Raw genomic sequence first — 27742 nt, forward strand, 5'->3', positions numbered from 1 at the left:
CTATTTTGGGCTTGATTTACTACATCTTTAAATATAATATCTGAGGCTACATCTTTATTTACTGAGGCTGCCATTGAGACATATGATGACCAAGAAATTTTTACATGAGTTCTACAATTTCCCAAGAGACTGGTGAAAATGTTATTGCCTATTCTCAGAACATTCCTACCCCATTTTACTTCTAGAACAATTCCATTATATGTATATAATATATATTATATAATAATTATATATTTACTTCTAGAACATTTTGCTTCTAGAACAATTCCATTATATATGTTATATATAATTATATATAATTATATATTATTATATATTATATATTAATTATATAATATATAATATATACTATATATTATATATAATATAATATATACTATATATTATATATAATATAATATATACTATATATTATATATAATATATACTATATAATATATAGTATATATTATATATATTATATAAATATAATATATAATACATATTATATATATTTATTACAATATTATATTATATATTGTAATATATATTATTATATATAATATTATATATTATATATATTATTATATATAATATTATATATTATATATATTATTATATATATTATATATTATATATATTATTATATATAATATTATATATTAACATATATATAATTATGTATTATATAATATAAATATATATTATATATTATATATTTTATATTATACACTATATATTATATAATATATATTTTATATACTATATAACATATTATATATTATACATATTATATATATTTTATATTCTATATAACATATTATATATTATACAGATTATATATAGTTATATATTATATTATAATATATATTATATAGTATATAATATATTATATAGTATATAATATATAAAATATATATTATATGTAATAGAATTGTTCTATATATAACATAAATATATATTACATATATATAAAATATATATTTATATATCTATTTTGACTCATTTGGTGGTTTTCTCAAGTGTGGGTTTTAGAAAATATCCTTAATGAATATTCTTGCTGTGTCCTTAGGAAAATTAGCTTTTTTCTCTCTGCAACTAAGCTGAGAAAAAGACTGCAAGAAACTTAGAGCTTTTATCACTTTAAATCTGGATTCCAGTTGGACAGTTGCCAGAGAAGAAAAAATTTTAAATGACTATAAAAATTAATTTAGAAAGCTGTAATATTTCACACAACCTTTTCAAGAAAGTTTAGTGACTCTTAGCTTGATAGTTCCATACAACAGAATTATAATGATTCCATAGAAAGTATCATTGTAAAGAAACTTATCTAGAATGATAACTTATGAATTGAGGACTTAGGCTTAATGTTCTGGTGTGTGACACTTGGAGCTATTGGTCAGTTCTTATTTTTAATCAGTAAATGCATTTTAAAGAAACAGTTGAACTAAAAAGGAGGCCATTCATGATACTGTTTTGTAACATGATAAAAATGTTGTATAAATCCCTTCGCTCCTCTTGAGGTACTACCTGTCCCAACCCATATCCTCACCCCTTTCCTTAACTTTCATACACTATAAATGCCCCCCAACAGTCTCCTCAACCCTGAATTGACCAAGTAATGCACCAAAAGGCAGATTATGCTTTGGCAAGCAGGAAATTGGACTATTCTTTGAGATTTTTCTGAGGTAGTGAGTCTTTCCTCCTCTGCTCTAATGGTTAAGAAATATCTTGGAAGCTGAGTTAAGAGACAAGTGGAGTGTTGGTCACAATACTTAAACACTACTCTGAAATGGGTGGCTTATATGACCACAAACTTCAAAAACTTCTTCAGTAGAATCCTGACTGTTACGTGGAGAACTTAAAGATACCGAGGTTGCTATGATGAGGATAAGCCGCAGTCTCTAAAAAAGGTTCTGTCATACAGTTAGGTGCTCAATAATGTTTGATGACTGACTGAATGTTTAAGATCTCTGATTTAGCTCAGTGAGATTACAAGCAAAAACAAATATTAAAAAAACCTAGCCAACTGCAGGCTAATAACATCAAAGGCTAGATCACTTTCCCTTGCGTATGGAATTTTGGACACCTTTTAAAATATGGGAGGACTGAGTTTAAACAGTATCGGGCATAGTATAGTATTCAATTCCACACTGACTCCATTTATCAGGCACCCTCTTATTTCCATCCTGATTTTACTATCATGATGTGGTAGTGAGATTTCTATCCATAAATAACTTTTCTGAGGACAAAGTGATCCAGTCTCTCTGTTGTTCTTCAAGCTTTTCTGCCAAGCATTTAATCAAGATAGGGTCCACCTTAGAATCAAATTTATTAGCAAACCAATGTCCATCTTTGATAAGCCACCTTAATTCTGCAGCTCCATAAATACACACGCTTCGAAGGTGAGATCCAGTACAACCAGGATAGAAAAAGCCTTCATAGTAATTCCACTTGACAAGGCGAGTCTTACTCTGCAGATCAGACACATCCTGGGCTGATCTGGAAATCTCCCCAGGTATTCCTGGAACCCGAATCAAGGTAGCCCAAAAGTGCTCATCAGGAGAGTATGTGTCTTTAGACCAGGCAAAAAAGTCTTGAATGACGGAGTTGTTGAAAATATATTTAACAAATGCTTGACTTAAAACAAAATAAGCACTGCCAACAAATATCTGAATGTTATGGGGGGGTGCTTCCTTGGAGATGTTTGTCCTTATTGGTAGCTTCACATATTCATAAGGCACCCGTCTAAGTTCATGATGGTAAGTAAATCTTTCCAATTTACTGTTTGGGGGTTTCACCGTCTCCAACATATTTGCTCCATTGAGTTTTTTCAACTCTGACACTAATTCAAAATTTGACTTCAGGGGAAAATCTTGCCCACACAAGTTGATAACATATTTCCACTGGATTGAAGACTTCAGAAGGTCCGACAAGCAATTTAAATCAGCCTGGAGTCTGGAAATGTGGGCATATTCCACAGCCTCTAATTTGGAAGCAATGAAAATATTGGAGAAGCACTTAGCTAAATTGTTCATGGCAACTTTGAAGGTATCAGGTGCCTTACGATCATAATGGATGCAGTAAATATTGTGCTGGTTGTATATAGCATGGATAAGCCTTTCAACCATAATTGCATCTTTGTGGACAACCAAAGAATAGGCTATTGGGAAGCTTTTCTCCTCCTTTGAGACAAGCTTTTGAGCATAACCTCTTAGAGTCTGATAAATGTCACAATCACTGGTCATTGCCACAACATCATCATCCTCCAAGTCAACGATGTCCCTTCTTCTTATTTCCAGACTCTTGCCAATTTCCAAAGGCTCCTGTTCATAGACACCCGAACAGTTAACTTCATACCTGACTTCATCCTTAACATGAGTGTATCTGTTTCTTACAAAAGGCGAGGTACTTAGGGAGTACTCAACCAAGTAAATGTCTTTTTGCGGAAAGAGTCGTCTCACGTTTAGAAGCTTTAACAAAGAGAGCAGCCATAGGGTTAAAAACAGGATGAAAACTTTCTGTTGTAGGGTATGTTTAAAATAACATTTGAATATCTTCATTCTGTAAGAGGAGAAAGAAATAATCCAGTTGGAATATTAACAGAAAATCAGGTCAGTTTATCCAAAGTCTACTGGGCGCCTACCACATACTAGGCAGAATGCTGGCCCCAAAGATTAATGAAACAAGGTTTTTACCCTCGGAAGAATCCAGAAATAAGGAAATGGAATTATGAAGAATGGTGGTACTTTGGGGTATTCTGTGTTAACTATACCTAATTTTGAGAGATGTTGGTTTCCAAATAGAAGGGAAGGTAATGTAAACTCCTAAAATATAAATATAGTGTGTCTTATATTGTCTGCATTTCTGCTTAGCATATCTGAGGAGGGATTGCTCTGGTTTGGGCAGAGGTCTAGAGAACTGGATGTCATCAACAGGGCCTCAGAGATGCAAAGGACTCACCTAAGGCCAAAGGGAACATTTGTCTTGATTCTACCTCCAGATCCAGATTAGATCCAGGTCTGAAGTCAAACAAGGAAAGCCCAGGGAACCCCACGTTCAGAAAGAAGGGTGGTGGGCAGACACCCAAAGGAGCTATGCTAAGTATTAGAGACTGTAAAATGTATAGATAACAAAATTGGGTAAGCCTGCATATTTTCCTCATTTTTTATTTTGTTAATACCCATTTCCACACAGGGATTAGCAATTTAGCCCTTAAAATAAAAAGGGCCTGATTTTTCACTGAGGGTAGTAGGTGGGGTGTAAAAACTACGTTGGGGGGCAATTTGGCAATACCTGTCAGTTTTAAATGTACCCACCCTGAAGATCCCCTGTGTGTGCAAAGTCAAGCACAAGGAGGTTCCCTACAGTGTTTTGTATTCAGGCAAGACAAAAAATCTCTCAAACATCCTTGAACAGTGCATTGATTAAATTACATCCATGCTATAATATGTGAAAAGGCCTGAGACCACTCTGCATGTACATGCCAATGGGGAACAATCTCTAAGACATACTGTGAAACAAAAATAAGCAAAATGCAGAAGCATGTCTAGTATGCTTACATGTCTATACATACAAAGAACATACACTAGCAAATTTTTTTTCTCTTTTATTTTTTTGAGACGAGGTCTTGCTCTGTTACCCAGGCCAGAGTGCAGTGGTACAATCATGGCTCAATACAGCCTTGAACTCCTGGGCTCAAGCGATCCTCCTGCCTCAGCCTCCTGAGTAGCTAGAACCACAGGTGTGTGCCACCATGCCCGGCTAATTTTTTCTTTAGTAGGGACGGAGTCTCACTGTGCTGCCCAGGCTGGTCTTGAACACCTGGTCTCAAGTGATCCTCCTACTTCAGCCTCCCAAAGTGCTGGGATTACAGGCATGAGCCACCACCCTCAGCCTAAACTTTTTCTTGAAGGACCAGATAGTAAATATTTTTGGCTCTGTGGGTCATACTGTCTCAGTCACAACTACTCAACTCCGCCCGTTGTGGTAGGAAAGAAGCCACAGATTATATTTCAATGAGTGGGTGTGGCTGAGTTCCAATAATACTTTATTTACAAAAACAGGCAGCTGGCTGGATTCTGCCCACAGCTGTAGTGTTTCCAAAAGGATATTGTATACACACAACACTGGTAACAGGAGTTGCTTTGCAGCGTAGAGTGGGAAAGGACTGAGGAATGGGGCCTAGGTAGGAGGAGGATTTACTTATCACTGAATATCTTTTAGTATCATTTGCATTTAAAAATGATTATATTACTTTTTCAGATGAAAACAGGCTGACTAGGAGGAGGGTACAGATGTACTTACAGGGAGCAGCAAGAAGGGCGGCCCAGGAAGTACTAGCCCAAGGCTCCAGGACAGGAAGGCTGGCAGAGCTCCTAGGGCTTCTTCAGGAGGCTCAGATACTGAGACCTGATGGGGTCTGAGTGCCTACTGCAATTTCCTAACATATCTCAATAAACCTTAAATGGAAGACAATCATTGTATCTAATTTCATTCAAGAGAATTGCCAAGAACTTGGAATCCAATTTAATTTTGTAGATTTCATCTATACAGACCAATTGACAAAACTCTTCCCTGGGAATGAGATCCGACCTTCCTCATTCACCTCAGCTTAAATCCCTCTGTTTAAAGAACCACACCTTCACCACCATGAACTGTACTGCAGAGTCCCGCCTCTCCAGCCACATCTCATCTCTCCTCTGTGGACTGCCCCAGGCTCCTATCCTCTGCTCACTTCTCTTCTCCTGCATACTTGCCCCCATCTCTAGATTCCACCTTCCACACTGATGCCTTTCCATATTCCAACACCTTTCCCTCCGGCCTTCACCTCTTGCCCAAGCCTCAGAGGTGAACCTCCAGTTGCTGGATGGACATTGCCACCTGATATCCCGCAGGCACTCAGCCTCCATGAGTCCAAAACTGAACTCGACATCATCACCTCGCCTGCGTCTTCTGTCTCAACTTATGGTGAGACCATCCACTCATGGCCCATGTTTGAAACTAGAGTTACCCAACTCGTCCATTTCACTCATACCCATGTCAACATATCACCTCATAAATGTGCCTTAAATCCATCCTTTCTTCTCCATCCCCACTGCCAAGTCCAGACAGCATCTTTGCTGCATCAGCACCCAGGTTAAGAGACTCCTGGTCAGGCTCATAGCCTGGAGTCTATTGACTGGTCTCAGCTTTTTGCTCCTCCAAAGCACACTGAACAGGGTCCCATCATTCAGGCTCAAGGTCAGGGTTCTTGCCAGTTGTTCTAAAGCTGTGGGAAAACTGTCCCCACCCGCCTGCCTGACACACAAGGCAACTCACTGCAACTCCAGAAGCCTGGGCACATGTGTAGAATTGGGTGTTGTGGTACAGTAGAAGACTAATCAATCCCAAATAGGTGTGTGTGTGTGTGTGTGTGTGTCATTGTCTTAATTCATGGTTATTAGGCATAAATAGTATGTAGCTTACAGAAATGGCTAGAATTGGAAGAGTTCTAACTCAAAGTAAATTTTGGCTATTTCTTTTCTCACTTTATTAGTCCGTGGAGTCTCTAATTAACGTTAGCATTTCCCCCTGACACCATAGTCGTAAAAAGACAAGACCTCACATTCTAAAGAGATTTACCAAGTCTCCCAGAGTTGTCATGTCATTTAACTATCATCTTCACACTTAAAGAAAAAAGACAAAGGTCAGCTCCCTGCCTTGTCACTCATTTCCAGGGCCTCTTCTGCATCCAGGCATCCTTGCCCTTCCTGAGAAGGCCTGGAGCACACACATCCTGACTCTAGCCTGGGTTGGGAGAGTCTGAGCTGGGCAGGAGGCCACGGTTGCCTGCCCAGAGATAGAGGGTCATAGGACATCGAGGGAAGGAAGAAGTGGGAGGCACCCAGTGAGAAGTCCTTTGGAAACTGGCTCAGGGGCCCACATCTGAGAGCCAGGATGAGAGTGAATTTCACAGAAAGAAGGGTAGGAAAATGGGACAGCCCAGGCATCTCACTTTCTGATATATCTTCGGCCAAGGCATCTTTAAGGGGCAGAGTTTGTTTGTCTTGGGGTCAGCCTTTGACATCCTTTGAAAGGAGCAGCCCTCTCCAATATTACCCTGTCCTAAATCAAAATAAAACCCCTTCACTTGCTTACCATGGCCAGAAATCCCTTTATTTATTTATTTATTTATACTTTAAGTTCTGGGATACATGTGCAGAACATGCAGGCTTGTTACATAGGTATACGTGTGCCATGGTGGTTTGCTGCATCTATCAACCCGTCATCTAGGTTTTAAGCCCCACATGCATTAGGTATTTGTCCTAATGCTCTCCTTCCCCTTGCTCCTCACCCCCCAATAGGCCCCGGTGTGTGATGTTCCCCTCCCTGTGTCCATGTGTTCTCACTGTTCAACTCCCACTTATGAGTGAGAACATGCGGTGTTTGGCTTTCTGTTCCTGTGTTAGTTTGCTGAAAATGATGGCTTCCCGCTTCATCCACGTTCCTGCGAAGGACATGAACTCATTCTTTTTTATGGCTGCACAGAAATACCTTTAACTGAAAAGCATTCCTTTCCCCAAAGAAGTGCGTAGGTGCAAAGCCACTTGGTATGGAGTTTCTGTCAAATCCTAAAAGGGGATGTTGGCCTCTTCCCAGCTGCGGTGGGCACTAATAGTGAGGGGAATGCTGGCAGGAGGTTGGAGAGGACCACCGGTCCCCAACCTTGGTTCAGCTGGCTTTGGCTTTCTCTGAAAAGAACATCTGCATAACACCCTTGGGCCCCTCCCATTGGGCTCTGCAGGGGGTACACCCCCAGAGCAGCACAGCCCCAGGAGACAAGTTGCAGGGGGTGGAGGTGGGCTGGCAGAGGCCCCGGGCCTGGAGGAATGGGAACCAGCTCCTGAGGTCTGACCAGAGTCAGCTGGGCTAAGGCTGGCTGTCATGCTGGCCACATGGTTCCTAAGAGACCAGGCTAGCAATGTCACCTTCTGCAAACACTGCACCCAGCACTTTCCCTCTTAAAGGCTTATGGGCAGGAAGCAGGCAAGTGTTTTGCTGCCAGGAAGTGGTCTTACAATTACATTACAAATAATGCCCCACCCATGGGAGAAGCGGTATTTCCCCTTCTACCTGCCCGGGTAGACAAGGAGGTCTGACCTGTTGTGGAGTTTATTGCCACATAGGCACAAGTTCCTAGTGATGACAGAACTGAAAAAGCTGTTGCAAGGTTTGATGGCTACAACTCAGGTGAAATATGGTCTATAATAATTCAGTAAAAACCTACTCCTCACTAAAGTCCCAATAGGGATGTTGAATGAAGCATTTCCCTCAAACTATGTTCTTCTCCCAACCCATCCAGGCATTGTTGGGGCCTTCAAGGAAGCAAGAACACAGAGGTGCACCCCAGCTAAGCGGACATGACTGCATTCAGGGACACCCGAGCTAAGTGGACACAACTGCATTCAGGGACACCCCAGCTAAGTGGGCACGACTGCATTCAGGGCTAAATGGCTACAACCATTAGTAGCTCTTCAACTAACTCTTCTTACCTTGGCAATTTAAAAACCCAGGACTTTCAAAGAAGTACAGATGCTTCCTTTCCCAGGGAAGAAAGGGGAATGTTAAGTCAAGAATGGGAAGGAGACTGAGGAAAAAAGGACTGAGTAAGGTTGAGTTTAGGGACCAAGAATGCCTGAGGTTTTTTCAGGAACAGGTTGTGGGGCATTGGGGAGAGAGCAAGAAAGGAGCTGGGCTTCAGATGCCACAGACCTTGGGCTTGAGTCCCTGGACGAACTCTTAGTAGCTGTAAGTCTTTGATTCAACTATTTAAGCTCTCCGACGGCCAGTTTTCTTGTTAAAAATGGGGCTGGACTGCTCTAGGAAAACGTGGCCAGACTGCTTTTTAAAGCGGCTCCATGATCCTGTTCCTCCTCACCAGGCGTGACCTCCCAACCGGGGTCTCCAGCTACCCCCACGCTGGTGCTTTCTGGCTGACAGAGGTTTCAAACCTCCCTGGGATGCAGCTCCCAGAGGGATGGGCAGGCCGCCATCTTTGCTGTTTTGCAACTTCACTGTTGATACCTGCAGGTACTGGAAAATCTGAGATGATTAGGGACTTCATGGCTTCTTTAAAGATCCTGCCCAGACCTGTGGCTTAATGTCCTGTTTTTCAATCTACCTCCTATTTCTCCACAAAGTATCAACAAATTCAGTATTTTAGAATTAGTGCCCAAAGGCCTCCATGTAATGCTTCTTATTAATTTTATGTATATTCATCCCTCAGTATATGCAGAGGATTCATTCCAGGGCCCCCGTGCATACCAAAATCTACGCACACTCAAGTCCTACAGTCAGTCCTGAGGAACCAGGTATGGGAAAAGTTGGCCCTCCATACACGTGGGATTTGCATTCTGCAAATACTACATTTTTAATTTGTATTTACTTGGAAAAAAAAAAACCTGTGTATAATTGGACCCCCTGAAGTTCAAACCTGTGTCGTTCAAGGGCCATACTGTAGTTATTAATAATGTAGAATCACTCAATAAAGAGTTGTCACTAGGTGCACTGTTCTAAGTACTCTAGATGTAATTCAATCCCCTCAAGAGATCGATGAGGTAGGTACTACTGTTGTCCCTCTAAGAAAGGAAACTGAGGCACTGTAAGACAACTAAATGCCCAAGGTTACAGTTCTAGAAAGTGCTTTAAATGGAACCTGAACCCAGAGAGTCTTGCTCCAGACCTGAACTTTTAACTCTTTATGCAATAGTATCTCTCAGAATATAAAGAAAAAATTCTCCATATTTCCCGCAACAGTTTTAGCACTTGACTAAATTTTCTCATTACTATGTCTTCTCTAAATGTCCTAGAGAACAGGAACAGGAATGGACTCCAAACATGGTCGAGGAGATCTCCCACCCTGTTTAAGAGATGATTTCCATGGAGAATAAGCCTGGAGGAATGCTGGGTGAGGAATCACATTCCGTTTCTGCAGTCAGAGGCTGAGACCGATCAATGAGCTAATGAAGAGGTTAGTCAGTCTTCCAGCCCATAGAATCAATTCAAGGAAGAGAAAGCAAGCTCATTCTGAGGGACTCTGCCATCGGTTACTCCTGTCCCATATCCTGTCACCAATGACTTTATTGATTCATTTGTTCTTATAGTTATCTGTGACACCATTTAAGCACAGAGAATTGCTAATTGTTATAGAAAACTTTCTGGGTTAAATTTCTCTTCATGTGGAGAATATTCCCTCTTCAGGCCACCTTAAAGTTCTTAAACTTTGTATTATTACATATCAGTTTGAGAAATAGGGTATGAAGAGCTTATTGATTTAGAAATGTTAGGGCTTTTGCTTCTGTCTAAAGCCTTACTAAGAAGAATCATCAGTTAAGAAGATCAATATAAAGACGAACTCACTAAAAAGCATCCTGATCTAGTTGAATAAGCTAACATCCTGCTACTGCAGCTCCTTGATTTCAATGAAGTCACTGATTCTCCCTTGGTGACTCGCTCATTGCCAAGCCCAGGGGATGTTCTGGAGTGAGACCATTAGGTGGGACGATGACTCAGTCAGATGCGGTTCCTCCACACTCCCACAGCACTCCAGGAGTCATGCAGAGGAGCGGAAAGACAAGTTTCTTGCCTAGATGACCTTACATTCTTATTGTTCTAGAGGAAAGATTGCAAAAGCAAATAACAATCAGATTGTGAGCAGGTAAACATACCAACTATGCAAAACACAAGAAGTATGACTCGGTCAGAAATCCAATACAAATTGAGGACAAGCATTTCTCAAATAATAATAAGATATGGTCTCTAAAAGGAAAAGATTTTCTATTCTCTTTTTATAAAGTAAACACTTTCAGGCTGGGCACAGTGGCTCACACCTGTAATCCCAACACTTTGGGAGGCCGAGGCAGATCGGCCTGAGTGCAGATCACCTGAGATCAGGAGTTCGAGACCAGCCTGGTCAACATGGTGAAACTCCGTCTCTACTAAAAATACAGAGAATTAGCCGGGCATGGTGGCGCATGCCTCTAATCCCAGCTACTTGGGAGGCCGAGGCAGAATTGCTTGAACTTGGGAGATGGAGGTTGCAGTGAGCTGAGATCATGCCAGTGCACTCCAGCCTGGGCAAGGCAAGATTCAGTCTCAAAAAAAACAAAAACAAAAACAAAAAACAGAAAAACACAAAAACAAAAAACAGAAAAACAAAAAAACCCAAACCACTTTCATTTAAAAAAAAAAAAAATCAGAAAAGTCCAAAAACGAAAATAAAGCTCACCAGGGGCCCATCACCTGGCAATAACATCTTGTAGACAGTATATCCTTCCAGACTGGTTTTAAGAAACACATTTTTTTTTTGGCTTTGCTTTATAACAGTCTCACTATATAGGCACTGTCTTATCTGTTTCTTTCATTTCACAGTATATTATGAACAAGTCCTAACCTAAACTGGGTCTGTAAATTATTACAGAGTAAACAAATCCTAACAGAGGTAAACATACTTTTCTACAGGAAAAAAAACCATTCAAATAATAGAATTCATGTACCTAGGTCTTCTCCACCAATGCTTAGTTAATAAACCTACAGTTCCTGAAGAAGCCCAGAAGTGCAATATTAAACCTGAAAATAACTTTACAGGTGATTGAGCCCGTATTTCTTCTCTAAATATGTCTAGCCATCATTTAACCCCATCTCATTCCTGGGGTGCTGGGAACACCTTTCCCCCTTTACATATGTGTCTTGGTTCATTCCTGCTGCTATAACGAAATATCTTAGACTGAATCATTTAGAAACAATAGGCTTTTATTTCTCGCAGTTCTACAAGCTGGGAAGTCCAAGATCAAGGCACAGATGTGGTGTCGGTGAGGGCTGCCCTCTGCTTCCAGGAGGGTGCCTTGCTGCCGTGTTCTCACATGGCAGAGGGCAGAAGGGCAAAGGCGGGGAGGGGTGAATGAGCTCCCCCAAAACATCTTTTATAAGGGCACTAGTCCTATGCCTTAGGGCTCTACCCTCATGATTTAATCACTGTCTAAAGGCCCCACTTCTTAATACTCTCACACTGGTGATTAAATTTCAACACAAGAATTTTGGGGAACACATTCAGACCATAGCAATATGTGTCCATCCAACTGCTCCCTATCAAGGGATTGGACAGAGGAGGGATGCCCAACTACCCCTATTCAGGTCCCTTACGGTGGCATGCGGTCCAGCCTGGCTCCACTCCCCACTCCATGGAGCCTGCTCTGGCTAAAGTCAACAAAAGCCTTCATGTTGCCAAAGTCAGTGACACATACCTGTCCCTTCCTAATGATCGATGCTAAGAGACAGCACTATTTCCATGATCTTGTTCACTGTTCTTTTTTTTTTTTTTCCCCAGACAGTGTCTCACTCTGTCACCCACGCCAGAGTACAATGGCACAATCTCGGCTCACTGCAACCTCTGTCTCCCAGGTTTAAGCAATTCTCCTCTCCTGCCTCAGCCTCCCTAGTAGCTGGGATTACAGGCACCCACCACCACGCCTGGCTAATTTTTTTGTATTTTTAGTAGAGACGGGGGTTTCACCATGTTGGCCAGGTTGGTCTCGAACTCTTGACCTCAGGTGATCCACCTGCTTCGGCCTCCCAAAGTGCTGGGATTACAGGTGTGAGCCACTGCACCCGGCCTCTTATTGTTCTTATCTTATACTCCATTCAATTATTCTATACTCCATTCAGTAAATCTATGAGATAGGTACGATTATCATCATCCTCATCTTTCAGATTAAGAAATCAAGTCAGAAGATAAATAACTTACCTTAGTTCATATAGCTAGTATATTGGAGGAGCAAGGATTTTCAACTATGGTCCAATTTTCAACTATGGTCCAATTTCAGAGCCTATACTACTAACCACAATTCGAGACTGCCTTTCCAATCTCCTGGTAGTAGTAGAGCCTGTTCTACATCCAAAATGTATTTCAAATCCACCCACCTCTTTCCACTCCATGGGAACCTCTCTAATCCAAGCTAGCATCAGCTCTTGCCTAGATACAAAATAACCTTATCTGGCTTCCCTTGCTTTCCTCTAATCAGTTCTCTGTACTGTAGCCAAAATGATTTTTTAAACATACAAATCAGATCACTGCCCCTCCCTAATCCCACTCCCTACATCTAAAACCTTTCACTGGGATTTCATGTCATGTAGAATAAAATAAGAAATCCTTTTCATGTCCATAAAGGCCAGGCAGTTCCCATGGCTGCCTTACTCTACTTTGTCTTTCTCACAAAACTCTAAGCAACACGAGCCTTCTAAAAGTTCCTAGAACATCCTAGTCTCTTCCTTGCCTCAGGACCTTTGCACCTCCTGTTCCCATGTCTAGACTACTTTTCCTGGATCCTAGCATGACCAGCTGCTCCAGGAAAAGAAATAGCTTTTCCTCAGGTCCTCTCTGATAACTTTTTTTTTTTTTTTTTTTGAGAGAGTCTCGCACTGTCGCTCAGGCTGGAGTGCAGTGGCGTGAACTCAGCTCACTGCAACCTCCGCCTCCCAGATTAACCCTTCTTAAACCTCTCTCCTGTCACACTCCTTGTTTTCTTCTGAGCACTTGCTACAAGTAGTTACTTTACTTGTTTATTACCTGTCTTGAGACAGAAACATAAGGTCTTTGAAGGCCTCACTCACTACTTTACCCCTAGTACTAAAGACATCCATGTCTGGCACAGGGTAGTTGCTCAATGGGACAGAGTCAGAAGACCTAAGTTCTAGTCTGGGCTCTGCCACAAAAAATTCTTCAAGTGACCCTAGCATATCACTTAATCTTGGCAAGTCTTTCTTTCCCATGTGTTAAATGGGATAATGTTTTTTCTATCCCACAGTGCAACTGTGAAAGTCTTATGATGTAATGTATGTGAAAGCCATGGGGAAAAAGACAACTTTGGTATGCAAATGTCAGGTATGAGGACCTCCACAAGAGGAATGGTTTCTTGGGAAAACTGAGAAAGAGTCAATATGTTATAAGTTGTTTTTTTTTCTAAAACAGTACATTCATTATTCCCTTCATTCTGACATTCTAATTATTATTGGTTTTTCACTACTTGACAGCATTCTTTTTTGTTAATATCTGGAGTATAAATTGTCCCTAAAGTTTCAGAATTATGTAGACAAACACCTGTCTTGGATTTTGAGAGACAGGAAGAAATGTAGTTGATCTTTAGAGTTGTTTTTTTCCCCAGTATGCTTAATATTTTTCAAAAGATTAATAACCAAAAAAAATTATTTAAAAGACAGCCAAGAGCACATGCAACAGTTTCATGCAGTTATGATTGGCTTAACGCGGTCTGTAAGTTTATGTGTTGCAAAGCTATAAGCTTTTCCTGTAAGTTCATTATCTTTTACGGGCAATTCTCCAGGTATTGCAAAAGTGCAATGACTTGTTCTTGCATCCCTGTTTGGTGAAGCCATCCCTAAGGACCACGGAACCCACAAAGCAGTACTGAAGATTCTGCAGCAATGTGAATACACAAACACACCCTCACACAGGGCCTTTGCCAGTCCTCTGTCATTCAGATCAAACATCAGTGAGACTGGCTCAGCTCAGTGAATTGAGATGCCCTCATCTAAAGGAGCTCTGTTTGATGTTCCTGTGGAATATATGACAATTGATAGCTTTCTCTCTAGGCCTGCAATTATGAACGTCGTTATCTTCCTTAAATAAAGGACTACTTTACGTGCAAGATTTGGAGAATAGAGACCTAAAGGAAAACACTGAGCATGAAAATAATTCTATCAACCACCTCTATAGATTACAATTCTTCTAGCTAGAAACTTTACTGGAGCCTCTCACATTTGGGCAGATATAAAGGACCTGTAAAATTGCACAGGAAATGAGCAACCCACATCAGGATGTACATTCCCAGGCATAGACCTCTCAAGGTCATTGGAAATCTGGGCTGTAGCAATGTAACAGCAACAACAACAACAACAAAAAAGCACAGAATTCAGCCCATGGTCACACCAATTGGGAAACAGTAGACTTGATTCTGGGCTTTATTACATCTGGTCCACAGGGCAAATATCAAAAGCTGATTGTGTGTGTATCTAGCTGGGCAAAGCTACATGGCTAAAAAGTCTTTAGCAGGAAGTGTAAAGGGCCACATACAATGAAACTGAATGAAAAGTTTTTGTTTGGTAGTAGATTGTGACCCTCAACAGGGAGTAAAACATTAACAGTTTTTCTCTAAAGAAAATTCTAAAAAATATCAGAAGATGGTGAATTTCAAAAATACTTACGCCTTCAAATTTCAGTTTGATGAAAAAGCTCACAGGAAATGTTTGCTTCTTTTTAGATATAAAGGATTACGAAAAAGGGGTGAATAAATGCATTAGATCTTTGCCTCTCAAGCTTTATCAAAGAGGTTTCATTCCTTCTTGGGATCTCCATCTTCTCTGCCCTTCTCACTTAGCTTGACACAACATAAAACCAAACTACATTTTATGTTTCATGTTCTAAGTTAAAAATATGGGTTGAGAATATTTTGGCTTCTTTTTCTATAAAGTAGAAAAACTGAATTGAAAAATATGTCTATTTTTGAAAATGTGCATTTATTGCACTAGAAAGAAAATAACTTTCTCCACCTAATATCTACATGCTATGCTTTTTTCTCCCCTCAGAAATTTCTGGAAGCATTTATTTTGGTATTATATGGCTAACTCCATATTTTTTAACTGGCCAAAATTAATTCCTCAAAGCTTCCATGGCTAGCTGAGAGGTATGGGTAACTGATTTCTACATGTGCATTTAAAGTAGAATCTCCAATGTCCATTGCAGACGCAGCACAGGGATAAACAGACGTGAATCAAGGGTACTGATGTCAGAAATGGCTTGAGGCCAGACCACACTCTTCATGAATGGATTAGACACCCTGAGTTTAAAATCATCACCCTTAAAACCCTGAGTTTCAAGTCATGAGAAGAGCTTGCTTGTTTGTTTTCTGGGTTCTTCCAATATGGTGGGGAGCTCAGCTGGAGACTTCAACATGCTTCTGCACTTCCACTGAAAAACAGGACTGGCAGCTCTCGGCATGACTTCATCATTTAGCTAAGATCTGTGTTTCTTGGCTTAAAATGTACATATTGCTGTCAGATCTTGTGTGCATATTAGACACAATAAAATTAAGACTCAGGAATTCAAAAATTAAGTTAAAAGGATGGAAGAAATAAAAATCTGCAGTGCTTGGGAAAATTCCGCCACAATAGGAATTTCAAAAGCAGAGATTTCAACCTACCAAAAGTCAAATCTAGAAATGATTCCAGAAAGCTCTCCAACCGCCATCTCCTACAAGGATCCCTTCTAGCCGTAGTTTTAATTAAGTTAACAGGTCTTTCTCAATATGTAGGTTTTATTTCAGGTTAATAAAAAGTAAAAAGACTGTTTAGTTTACTAAGTGTCTAAGCCAATTTATATGTCAACTGTATACAAAGCAAAAGTAAAAACCAGACTCTTCAGATTTTCCAACAGATGATGATGTTAAAACAGTATGGTCTGGTGCCAGCATAAAGAGAGATCTGTGGGATAAAATCCAGAAACAGATCCATAGGTAAGGGTTTTACATATGGCTCTGGTAGAGAGCCAGTTGCCTTCCAACATCCATCCTCTCTTCTTTACTAAGAGAACCCTATATTGTTGGTGGTAGAAACATGTCTCTTGAAAAGACTTTTCTCTAACTTCTATTGTAGAGGAATAAAATATAATGTGGGATTTTGGGAAAGTTTTCCTATAGGGGCCTGATTCAGGTAGGAGGTACGCTATTTTGTTCTTTCTTTTCTTCTTCTTCCACTTTTCTGCCTGGAACTCCAATATGATGGCTAGAATTGTTGCACCCACCTTGAGACCATGAGGAACAGACCGAGAGAATATCAGAGACCTCAGCCCCCGTATCCTCAAGCCACTGAACCACCACCAGCAAACACCCACTTTGAATTCCTGTTACATGAGAAAAGTAAGCCCTTATATGTTTAAGCAACGTGCACTTTGAAAGATGACCGTAGGAAAAGGAAATGCTTAACCAACATATACATACGCATGTCCAGGAGCCAAATTAAATTTAAACCAGATTAAAGTGGCTACTTATACAACAGTACATTCCTATATATAGCCAAGAGCAAAATAATGTGTCTTAAATGATGCTGAACTTCTCATCCATCTATATTTAGAGGCAGATGGAGGCTTTAGGTAAACATCTGAAGGAAAGCAGATGCCAAGATTTACCAAATTAACTCTGATGTTGGCAAGAACTGTGCAGTCTGCTCGCCATGCCTCAGTTAAGCACTCTTCAGCTGATGGCAAACTTCCTCTGTGTATGGTTTCTAGTCACAGGCAGGGTACAGGTCACATAATCCCTGAAGGTCACCTTGCAGGTGGCCTGTCTTCTTGAGAGCTTGGTATGTAACAGGGGACTTTGGAACCAGCTTTTCAACAAATAGCTATCAGTACCATGTAGATATCAACTCAACAAGTACCATGTTGAATAGTTCTGGGACACCCCCTGAATGTGCCCCTTTTCCCTCCCCTTGCTGCCTGACCCCATTCCTCTTCTTTCTGCCCCACACTGGACCCCCTCCATGTTACCTTCCTGCTTTACTTCTGTGTACACCATACAGGTTTAGAATTTAAAACCAATGGTTCTGAACTGAAGTCCTGAGTCTGCTGCTAAAAATATGTCATTAATCTAGTAGCCTTCTGCCTCCTCATCTGTGAAAGAAGAACAAGGGCACTGACTCACATGGTTACTGCGATGACTAAATGAGCTAATGCACTGGGCACATTTTGGCAGGAAAAACAGCCTGGCACAGGGCTGGATGATGATAAGGGATCAAAAGCATTTGAAACAGCCCAGTGTCATTGACCAGTGGCCATTCTGTAAACAAGGACTGGGCTTCAGCTTCAGCGTGCTACATGCACTCCCGCACCCAGACACCATCTCCAAAGGCAACAGCCACGGATTTCCGCTGGGTAGACTGATACAGAAACCACATCAAAGGCTTCCACACTTCTCATGGTCAAGGAAGAATCAGACAAGGGCCCACTTGTACTATTTTTACAATTTTTCTTCAGGTTTGACATTTTTTCAAAATAAAAAATTGATTTTTTAAAAAAAGAGAATCATAGGGATAACGGGGAGAGGGCAGAATGAAAGTGCTCTAAGTCTCTGCCTCATATTAGGATTCAGGCAACACATTTTTAGTAGCACAGTTTTGAATATTTTTTAGGTCTAGTGTCATTGCTGTCTTCTCGCTATAACCTATACTTTCCAAGTATTATCTGGTTCACTTCTTTGTTATAAAAATAACTTTTCTTGTTTCTTATTTATGAATTAGTTGATGAACATATTCTTTTTTTCTATTATGGTGGTGAAATATACATAACATTTACCACTTTAATCAATTTTAAGTGTACAGTTCAGTGGCATTAATTACATTCATATTGTTGTCCAACCATCACCACAATCCATCCACAGAACACATTCATCTTCCCCAACTGAAACTCTATACAAATTAAACACTAACCCCACAATATCCTGCTTCCGGGCCCTGCCAACCACCATTCTACTTTCTGTCTCTACAAATTTGATTACTCTAGGCATCTATATCATAGGAATCATACAATATTTGTCCAATATTTGACTTGCCTATTTTACTTAACATGTCTTCGAGGTTCATCCATGTTGTAGTGTGTGTCAGAATTTCTTTTCTTTTTAAGACTAAATAATATTCCATTGGATGTATACATTACATTTTGGTCATCCATTCATCTGTCAGTGGATATTTGCTTTGCTTCCACCCTTTCAGCTATTGTGAATAATTCTGCTATGAATATGGGTGTACAAATACCTGTTTGAGTTCCTGCCTTCACTCGTTCAAGAATATCCCCTATATAAACCTTATATTCTTAAGATATCTAATTTCTATCCTGGTTGCCCATCCATCCCACAAACATTTACTGTTTGCCTACCACGTGCTAGGGAGTCACTGTGTTAGATTCTGGAGAGATACAACTAGAAACTCTACTGCCTGAAGGAATGCAGAGAGAAATAAACAGTGAGGTCCTAGGTGACTGATAACACAATTCAAGAAATCCCAGTTATTTTGTCACATTTGAATTTCTTTTCTATAGAAATTTTCCAGAAAAGACAAGTCACTAGCTAGCATTTGGAAATTTTTTTTTACATTCAGGGATTTTCTTGCCATGATGTTGAATTGATGTTCAATTCAATGAAAGATGTTCAATTCAATGTTCAACATCAGTTGAAATATGTTCTTCCTGAGGATCTCTTCTCCAGTTCTGCATCCCATCTTTCAGCTCTACAATCATTCCATTAATGTTTTTTTCACATCGTAACTTTGCAACCTAATTCGTGTCTACCTTGTGTATCATTCCATTTCTTTCCCCTGACACATCTGCCATTATGTCTCTCTGAATTTGCCAACCTCAGAGGAGGGCAGGAGGGTTGCTGGAAAGACTAAAGGAAGAAGGAACCTGGTAGAAGGTGATGGCTGGGCAGAGTGAGCTCCTCGTCGTTCCACTGAGGTAGAATGTGGGGATGTAGAGAAAGGACACAGCACAAATATTGCAAATATGCCGCAGTGACACAGAGAGCAGGAGAAGGAAGAAAAAAAGGAGCCTTGGCAACCACAGGAACTCTGCTAGGTGTTGTTCCTTCTGGTCCTGGGCCGAACTGTCTACCCTCTGCTGCAGTCTGAATGAGCTGCTCTCTCGTGGCCTGTCCAGATCTTGTAGATGACCATGAGAAATGTCAGGGCTTGCAGACTCTTTGGAAACAGGTCTAACCTACCCAAGAGCAGACAGGCTGACTGGACAAGCCCGGGCACGGCCAAGAAGCAATTCTCCAAAGGGTCATCCTTGCCAGTTTTCCCCTTAACTAGATTAGAAACCAGAAAACCAACAAGAGAAGATGGGGTTGCACAGGGGAGGGAAATGAAAAGCAATAAAAGAGCTAGAAACACAGAGGATTCCTGGGGAAGGAGTTACGAATAGGCCACTCCAAAATATGCCACTCTGATATTGACTTTTGAGTTAAGGGCACTTGCAAAATAGCAGGTACAAGACCATTCTGCCCTTCGTGCTGTTTCTTAGAAGCAGGAGATGAAATCCTTAAGTGAAATGAGAAAGCTGATAGACAGTCTACTTAACAGTCTTATCAAGGACAGAAAGTTGTGGCCGAGAAAAATTTGTACAAACTTTGTTACACAACCCTTATCTTCCTAGCTGCTTCTCCCAGTTAACCACCCTAGCCCAGGCCTTTTTTTGCCTTGCTACAACTTCATACTTTCCTACTCTTTCTCCAATCCACTATATAAGTGTTCAATTCTCACTGCATCTCTGGGGCTTCATTTCCTTATGAGGGCTCCCCTGTCACATAAAACTTATATTAAATAAATTTGTGTGCTTTTCTCCTGTTGATATTTCTTAAGTCAATTTAATTCTCAGGCCCAACTGAAAAACTGTAAGAGTGTAGAGTTAAATTTTTGCCTTCCCTACAACAGAGATTTACTTGAGACTACAGAGAACTTTGTTATCACCAGGTGCTTTTTCAATTTTATTTATTTACTATTGATTTGCTTACTATGGCAAGGGAGCACATGGCATCAAAAGAGGTTTGGAAGTATTTTGGAGCATCTTGGAGGAGGAAAGCGGCTGCATTTTATTGAGATGTTGAGGTTTGGTTTAAGGCTGGAATTTCACTGCGGGTGGGGTTTGGGGGGAGGCTTGACTTGGATTGGATAAGGATCATGATACAACAGTTTAGGACTCCAGGTACTTTTTCATGCTCTAGAAACCATGGCTAAAAGCATTCCTACCACAAAGTTGTTCTGCCTTTTGCCTTTAAAAACAATTTTCTGCAATTATATTACCTAATTGTACTCCTTTAAGAATCATGTATGAGCAACATTTTAGGTTTTTTTTTTTTTAATTAAATAACTTGAATCTCTTGGTTAAATCTAGACTTTAGCACAAAACTCTTAGGTTTTAGAGCTTGGGGGAGGTAGGTAAAGCAGAGAGAAATTACAAGGCACAATTTTTTGCTTCCTAATATTTTGAAGCTTCTGAATTCATCTTAATCTGACTATAAATAAACTGAAACTTACCTTTGTGTCACCTCCAAAGAAAACCCCAGGCTGATGGTATAAACAGCACAGGGAAAGGAACATCACTGTCAGTTACTGAGGAGGTGCTACAGATGGCTGTATTGGGACAGTGACCGAGGATGCAGTTCTAGAACATGGGCCCTATAAAGAGAAACCATGTGCAGAAGGACTTTAGAATAACAGTAATTTAAATGCAAACAATGATTGGACTGATGACAACTATTCCTCTGATGTTAACCCAGAAGGATTGCAAAAGATGCCAAGTTTTTGAGCCTCATTAACTGTGAGGAAGGCCTCTAACAAAGATGCTCACGTTATTATTAACTCCTCAACCAGGATAGCAGCACCCAAATTGGTAAAGGACACAAAGGTGAGACACAGCTTATATGGAAAATAACAGAAATAGGAACCAAGCAGATTACCTGGATCTAGTAAGATAAATTTTAACAGAGAGAAGTACAAAAAATTAACTGTGCAAAAAATTAACTGTATTCGTTAATTGAGAAACGTGGTTCATGGAGAATTGTGGTTCGTGGAGAAACGTGGTTTGACAAGAGCATCTCTAGAGGATAGTTCAGTGTTTTGGCTGACCATATAATTTGGCATGAGTCACAGTTTGGTTCGAGACTGTCAAAAGAAAACAAAATGCAGCAAAACAAAAACAAAACCAAAACCGTCGTGCTCCTGGACAGCATGCGAACCACAAAGCTGCAGAATGCGAAAGCTGAATGCAGGCTGCGAATCCCTGTTTCTATGAATAGTACCACCCAAAGAGGAAAGCATTTCCACAGTTTAGACCTTGGGACTAAGGAAGGGACCACCCCACTCTGCTCTGTCCTGGGCAGACACCCTGACAAATGAGTTCGTGTCTGGCTACATCCTTCTGCTGAATAGTAACTGATAGAAGTTAAGCAGCCCAGTGAGAAGCTAATGACCACAAGACGGACATGGAAAGGTTAAGGCCGAAGAAGTAATGACTCAATAGAGGAGTGAAAGCTGGCTCTAAATATTTAAAGAACTTATTAAAACACAAATTGCTGAGCCTCACGGGTTCCCAGGCGATGCTGATGTAGCTGGTCCTGAGGCCACACTTTGAGAATCGCTGCTCTAAGTAACAAAATTGTAGTTTTTTTTTTTTAAAATACTCTGTAGTTCTAAGATTCCACTAAGACCCGATGGCCTGTTTCTCAGTAAATCCACATCGGGAAGAATTTACTGGTTTTGAAGTCTCACACATTTGTGATTAAGATTATGTTCTTTCTAACATTTCATATCGCTTAGCAGAAATTCAGTCTTTCCTTTCTGCCCCTTAGTGTTTCTTATTAGTTCAGCTTCATAAAGCAGACTTCTGTTTCTGCTTCATTTTCTGGCATCTTATATGGTAAACATTTTTCCTCTGGTCTTCTTCCACTTTGCCTGTATTTTTCTGTTATATTCAGCAGATCAAACTTCATAACATATTAAGTTGTGAGCTACCTTTATCAAATGATATCTGGCTCCCCACATCTAAAAGAGTAAATACTGATCCAATCCTGTCTCCAAATGCCCACACTGAGCCCACCATCCCGAGAGATCTATTAGGATGGAAACGGCTGCATTCAATTCCTGATTAATTTTCTTTACTCTTATATACTTGAAGCTTCAGTCTTTAGATCCCACTAGGAAAATTACAAGCATATGGGAATGCATATAAATGACATGCAAAGTAATGCAAATTAATACAAAACATACATCTCTAAATTGCTTGAGAAAAGTCTGTAAGCCTCAATGTTGATGTTATTTGCTTTGCTTCACTACACTCTGGCAAGCAGTGACTGGATCCTTTTATTACAGTTAATTTTATACAGCATCGAGCACCTGACACTTGTTGACACATTAAGTGGAAGGTGCCTTGCCTTGTGAGTCAGGCAAACGGGATCCTGGCCTTAACTTTGCCATTCCTTGGCTGTATGGGCTTGGACAGGTTCTCAACATTCTCTAGGTTTCAGATTCTACAACCAGAAATGATAGAAATGGCATCACGATAATAAAACCACCAGCACTAAGGTTTACCGAGCACTTTATGGGCTTGCATAATGCACACAGGCAATCCTTACAACAGCCCACAAGGAGGCGCTGTACAGCACCTACCCCTTAGGTGTGGTGCCATTTCAGAGACCAGGAAACTGAGACAGGAATGTTAGGAAGCTTGGGCCTGGTCCTAAGCTAGGGAGTGACAGAGTCAGACCCAGGAGCTCAGCAGTCTCACTGTGAGGCCTTGCTCTTAGCTATGCTGCATCTCTGTTGCGTGATTATCATCCATGTTTCTCCTAAACATTACATTTGTATGATCTGTGAAGTAAATCACTCACAGTCACACGTGCTTTAAAACACTGTTTCTGTAAGATGTTGACAGTTTACCTTATATGAGCTTGATATCAAAATACCATCGCAATCCAAGGGAGACGCGATCCAGACATCCTGTGTGTTCAGCCTCTCCTTCCAACTCGCTCCATCACATTCACATATGTCTAAGGCTCCCTCCTCTTAAAGTACCTAGCCCTCTGTCCCACCTGTCACTCTGGGAGCAGCTTCCAGTCCTCAGACACCACTGCCTCGCCCCACCCCATCCACCCCAGGATTCAGACCCCACCCCTTGTACAGAGGACCACCATCTTTGGAGAGTCAGCCAGCGAATGCACTATGTGGCCACTCGGGAAGCCATTCCACTTAGGAGCCTCGAAAGCTGCCCAGACTGAATAAAACCAAACTTGTCTTTCTTCCTCCAATGTTCCCTGTTTCCTTAAATAGCAGCACCCAAGCTTAGAGGGAGTCACGCTGCACTCTCACACCCTACCCAAAACTCATCTGCTCTCACACCCTACACAAAACTCAGCCCCAAGTCACTCCAGAGCCAGCCTTGAATCCGCCCACTGTGTCATCCCTACTGGCACTACCTCAGTCTCAACTGCCAGGCCTCCTGCACCCTCTGACCCAGCCCTGTCTACTTAGGGGCTCCTCAAGTCCATTCTCCACGGGGCAGCTAGAGTTTTGTTTTGCTTTTAATCCATATCTCATCTGCGTACTATCAGGTGTGAAACTGTCCTGAGGATCCACTTGCCACAATGACCCTTGGCATCACCTGGCCGTGGTATCTGCTTGCCTCCCTCGTGCCATTCTCCATCCTCCCCTCAGGTCATACTGAACCTGTCTTTTCTTCCAGCTCTCAGGCTCTCCTCTCCTCTGGTCTCAGCACACACCATTCCCGGGGATGGGAATACTCCCCTTTCTCACCTCTTCCCTCCCCCCTGGCTGCTTAGTTTACACAGCTCCCACTCATCCTCGAGCCCACCTTCAGTCTCCCCAGCAAGGCCTCCTGCCTCAGCACAGATGCAGTGAGCTGCAGCACATCTGCGCCTCACAGCAGCCAATGCGCCTGGTTCACAGCCAGTGCTCAACACAGGTGGACTGAAGAACTCACTTTTCAGCCTTGCTTTGCTCACTTTTACTGTCTCACTGCTTTCTTCCCGCCTTGTAACCTAAGAAGGAAATCCCCTGAAGCTGGCTCCGTTTTACCTCTCCTACGTGGTGCTGTGATAAGCCCCAGGTCACCAGGTCATGCTCCCAGCACCCGTGGGTCAAGGATGAGGCAGAAACAGCACCGTCAGGTACAGGGCCCTCTACCTGCTCTCTCTCCCACTCCCTTCCGGGAAAACAACCATAGGTCATTCAAAGTTAGTTTGGGAAGCACCTGTATTTATGGCCTGCTTATCTTGAAGGCACTTGGCCAGGTGCCATAAAGTGCCAACTCTGACTGATTGCCCGACTATGCCATTCACCCCTACCTACCTCTGTGCAGGAGATGTGACATTTAGCAAATCAGTATAAACTTTTTCCCCCGAAGAAAAGAGTATAAACCTTCTCATCCCACCACCACCCCGCAGCAGGAAGCTCCTTTCAGTCTCCCCATAGAAAATTCAGCGGCCACACAATTCCTTGGCTATTGTTTCTCTCCTGATACCAGAAAGAGATAAATCAACAACACATCTTAACTGGTCATTTCTCACACAAAATTGGATCCTTAGAAAGTGCAACATAGGATATGCTCTCTATAATGATTCACTTTTTCACTTTTAAAGATTTTACTTCCTTAAGAGACTATCAACAAAAGCTGTCAGAATGAACTGTTAGTTTCTAGAATGTTTTAGGCTTATTGATGCTTTAACAGGGGCACGTTTTATGAATGCAAATCAAAAAGGGCGACTTCTGTCTACTCACATGAGACCATTCAACGCATTATATTAGCCCCAACTCTGTTAATCTTCTGGTTTGTTGTTCTCCCATTTTTAAAGACAAAAAAAAAAAAAAAAGAAAAAGAAAGAAAAAAAGGAATTTAAAAAGTGTCCCAAGGCCAATATCGCCTCTCTGCCTGCCCAGCAAGGGGACAATACACTGTTTCCCAGCCTACGTGACTCGGAAAACTTCCCCGTCAGGGAAAGCTGAGTCTTTAAATTTACACAACACCCACTCGCCCCGTTTACCTAGCACCGTTTCCTACGTGAAGACTGCAAATGGACTCGAGCGTCCCGCTTCTCGGCTCGGATCCCAGAAGCTCCCGACCCGCTGTGGTAGGCACCGCCACCTCGCAGGGGGACGATCCCGGCCCGCTCTGCGGCACAAAAAACTTGACCTTAAAAAGCCCAGAAGCTGGTCTCTGGGAAGGGCGCGGCCTGGGAGGCGCGGCCCGCAGCTTCCGCCCCCAAAGAACTCGGAGGCCCCCTCCAGCCCCGGTTGCCCTGGCGCAGAAGCCGCGGTAGCAGTCCTTTCACGCGCCCCGTGTCCCTGTCCCGAAGCCCAGGGGCGGGGGCTCGGGCAGCATCGCTTGTCCCCTCTGGTCCAGGGCTGCGGAGAAGCGGCAGGCGACTCCGAAAGGCGAGCGTCAGGAAGCCGGGCTCAGTGGCTCCCCCGGGCCCCCTGCGCCCCGCAGCAGCGCTGGCCAGGCTGGGCGGCGCTGGGCTCCGAAGGGCCAGGACGGCAGGATGCCCCTGCTCCCGGCAAGGGCGCGCCCACGAGCCGCTTCTTGGCACTCGGGGAGAGTCCCGGGAAAGCCCGCGACTCCAGCCTGGCGGCTCCGCTCCGCCCGCGAGCCCAGGAAGCCGGCGCCGCGGCCCGCGCCCGTTATCCAGGACACGCTCCGCGCCCGCCTCCCGCCGCCCTTTCCCCCCGCTGGCCTCTGGGAACTTCCCTGCGTCTGGCCGCAGGCGGCCGCTGCCGCCGGGAGCCCCGAAGTTGCGGCGTCTGCTAGGCGCGCGCCGGGGTCGCCCACCCGGCCCGTGACGCTGTGTCCGCCCGTCGCGCGCTCTGGTTGGCCCCGGGGCTCCTGCAGGCGCGGAGAGAGGCCGGGGTTCACCCCGGTGCCCCGCGCGGCTCCGGGAGGGCGCCCCCGCCTGCCGCCTGCAGATGGACGCGGCGCCGAAGTTTTCCCCGGCGGGAAAACGAAAGTCGTGAGGAGCAGAGGGTCGGGGCGTCCCGGCGGTGACGAGGCTGAGATCGGGTGAACATCTCCAGCCCCGGGCGACCCTCGCTCCCCCGCGTGGCCAAGTCGACTTACGAGAGGGAGCGGGGCAGCCCCGAACGCGGGGTCCGTGCGGCTGCGGAGGCCGCCCCGGCTGGGGCCGAGGGTTGCGCTCTGGGATCCCAGGCTCTCCGCGGCCGCTCGCTCTCGCCCCGCTCCTCCGTCGCCCTGCTGGGGAACCGCTCTCGCCCGGCCCGGGGTGGGAGAGCGCTGAGCGGCCCCCGTAACGTACGGCGAAAGGAGCGCCTCCGCGCTCCCGCAGAGGGAGCTCCCTGCCCTGCGCTCCCAGTCTCCGCGCCGCGCTACGGACAAAGTTCCGAGGGGCGCGTGGTGATCTCGGCTCTCCGCCGCTGCCCAGAGCGTCATCGACGTTCGGTTCCCTCCCACATTAGACAAGAAATCTGAGGTCAGGAGAGCTAAGTAACTTGCCCAAAGTCGCTCGCAAGGCAGTGACAAAGCAAACTCACATCCGCGGCTCCTTTTTTCCCCTTGAACGCCGGGCTCTGCGGAGGCTCAAGCCGTGCAGGAATCGCCCAACCAGACAGAAGGCAGCTCGCTCTCATGGGTGAGACGAGGAGTGTCCCACGCAGCCGCGAGAAATATTATCAGCAGCGTGAGAAGGTGGAGCTTTTTGCCGAATAACTGGAGTGCAAAGTTGTTTTTCAAACAGTGCCTACATGCCAAATCGGCTTGCTTTTTATCCTCAAGCGAGAGTGAGGATGGCGGCTCTGTGGACGCCAATCGGGATCACCAAATAAGTGCACTGGAAAGAAAGCACACAGCTACTTAACCAATTGGCCCACATCAAGGACTTGGCCTTCCGAGCGGGTTCTTGTGAATATGCTAACTTTGTAAAGCGGGCGCGCCATGCTGTGCTTGCTATTCACGCACTTCCAGGAGTCTCCCGCGAGGCTCCACGTCCTTTCGGGGCCGGGGGCTCCCAGGGCTTGCCTTTCAGGGCAGGGAGTGGCACCAGACAAGTCAGTCCCAGTCTTTTTGTTCCTTTATCCCTTGCGTCAATCAGTGTTGACTGAGGGCCTGCAATGTGCATGGCTGTTGGGTGGGGAGCTGGGT

The 27742-nt window shown here is 43.1% G+C and overlaps 1 protein-coding gene across 7 annotated transcripts; it reads right to left on the minus strand.

The window, feature by feature from the left end:
- Positions 1 to 988: 988 nt before the first annotated feature.
- On the minus strand, positions 989 to 27309 carry GCNT4 (glucosaminyl (N-acetyl) transferase 4). Of its 7 annotated transcripts, none has more exons than XM_054488516.2 (4): positions 27136 to 27309; positions 21115 to 21255; positions 10381 to 10632; positions 989 to 3543 (listed from the first exon to the last, which is right to left on the minus strand). In XM_054488516.2, the coding sequence occupies exon 4, from the start codon at positions 3540 to 3542 to the stop codon at positions 2181 to 2183; it is 1362 nt and encodes a 453-aa protein (XP_054344491.1). In that variant the 5' UTR covers position 3543; positions 10381 to 10632; positions 21115 to 21255; positions 27136 to 27309; the 3' UTR covers positions 989 to 2180. The 7 variants fall into 7 exon arrangements, with proteins under 7 accessions (XP_054344491.1, XP_054344492.1, XP_054344489.1 ...); XM_054488517.2 differs by lacking the exon at positions 27136 to 27309 and adding an exon at positions 26901 to 27093; XM_054488514.2 differs by lacking the exon at positions 27136 to 27309 and adding an exon at positions 26705 to 27093.
- Positions 27310 to 27742: the final 433 nt, after the last annotated feature.

The sequence above is a fragment of the Pongo pygmaeus genome, chromosome 4, assembly GCF_028885625.2.
Source record: "Pongo pygmaeus isolate AG05252 chromosome 4, NHGRI_mPonPyg2-v2.0_pri, whole genome shotgun sequence".
NCBI classification, from domain to species: Eukaryota; Metazoa; Chordata; class Mammalia; order Primates; family Hominidae; genus Pongo; species Pongo pygmaeus.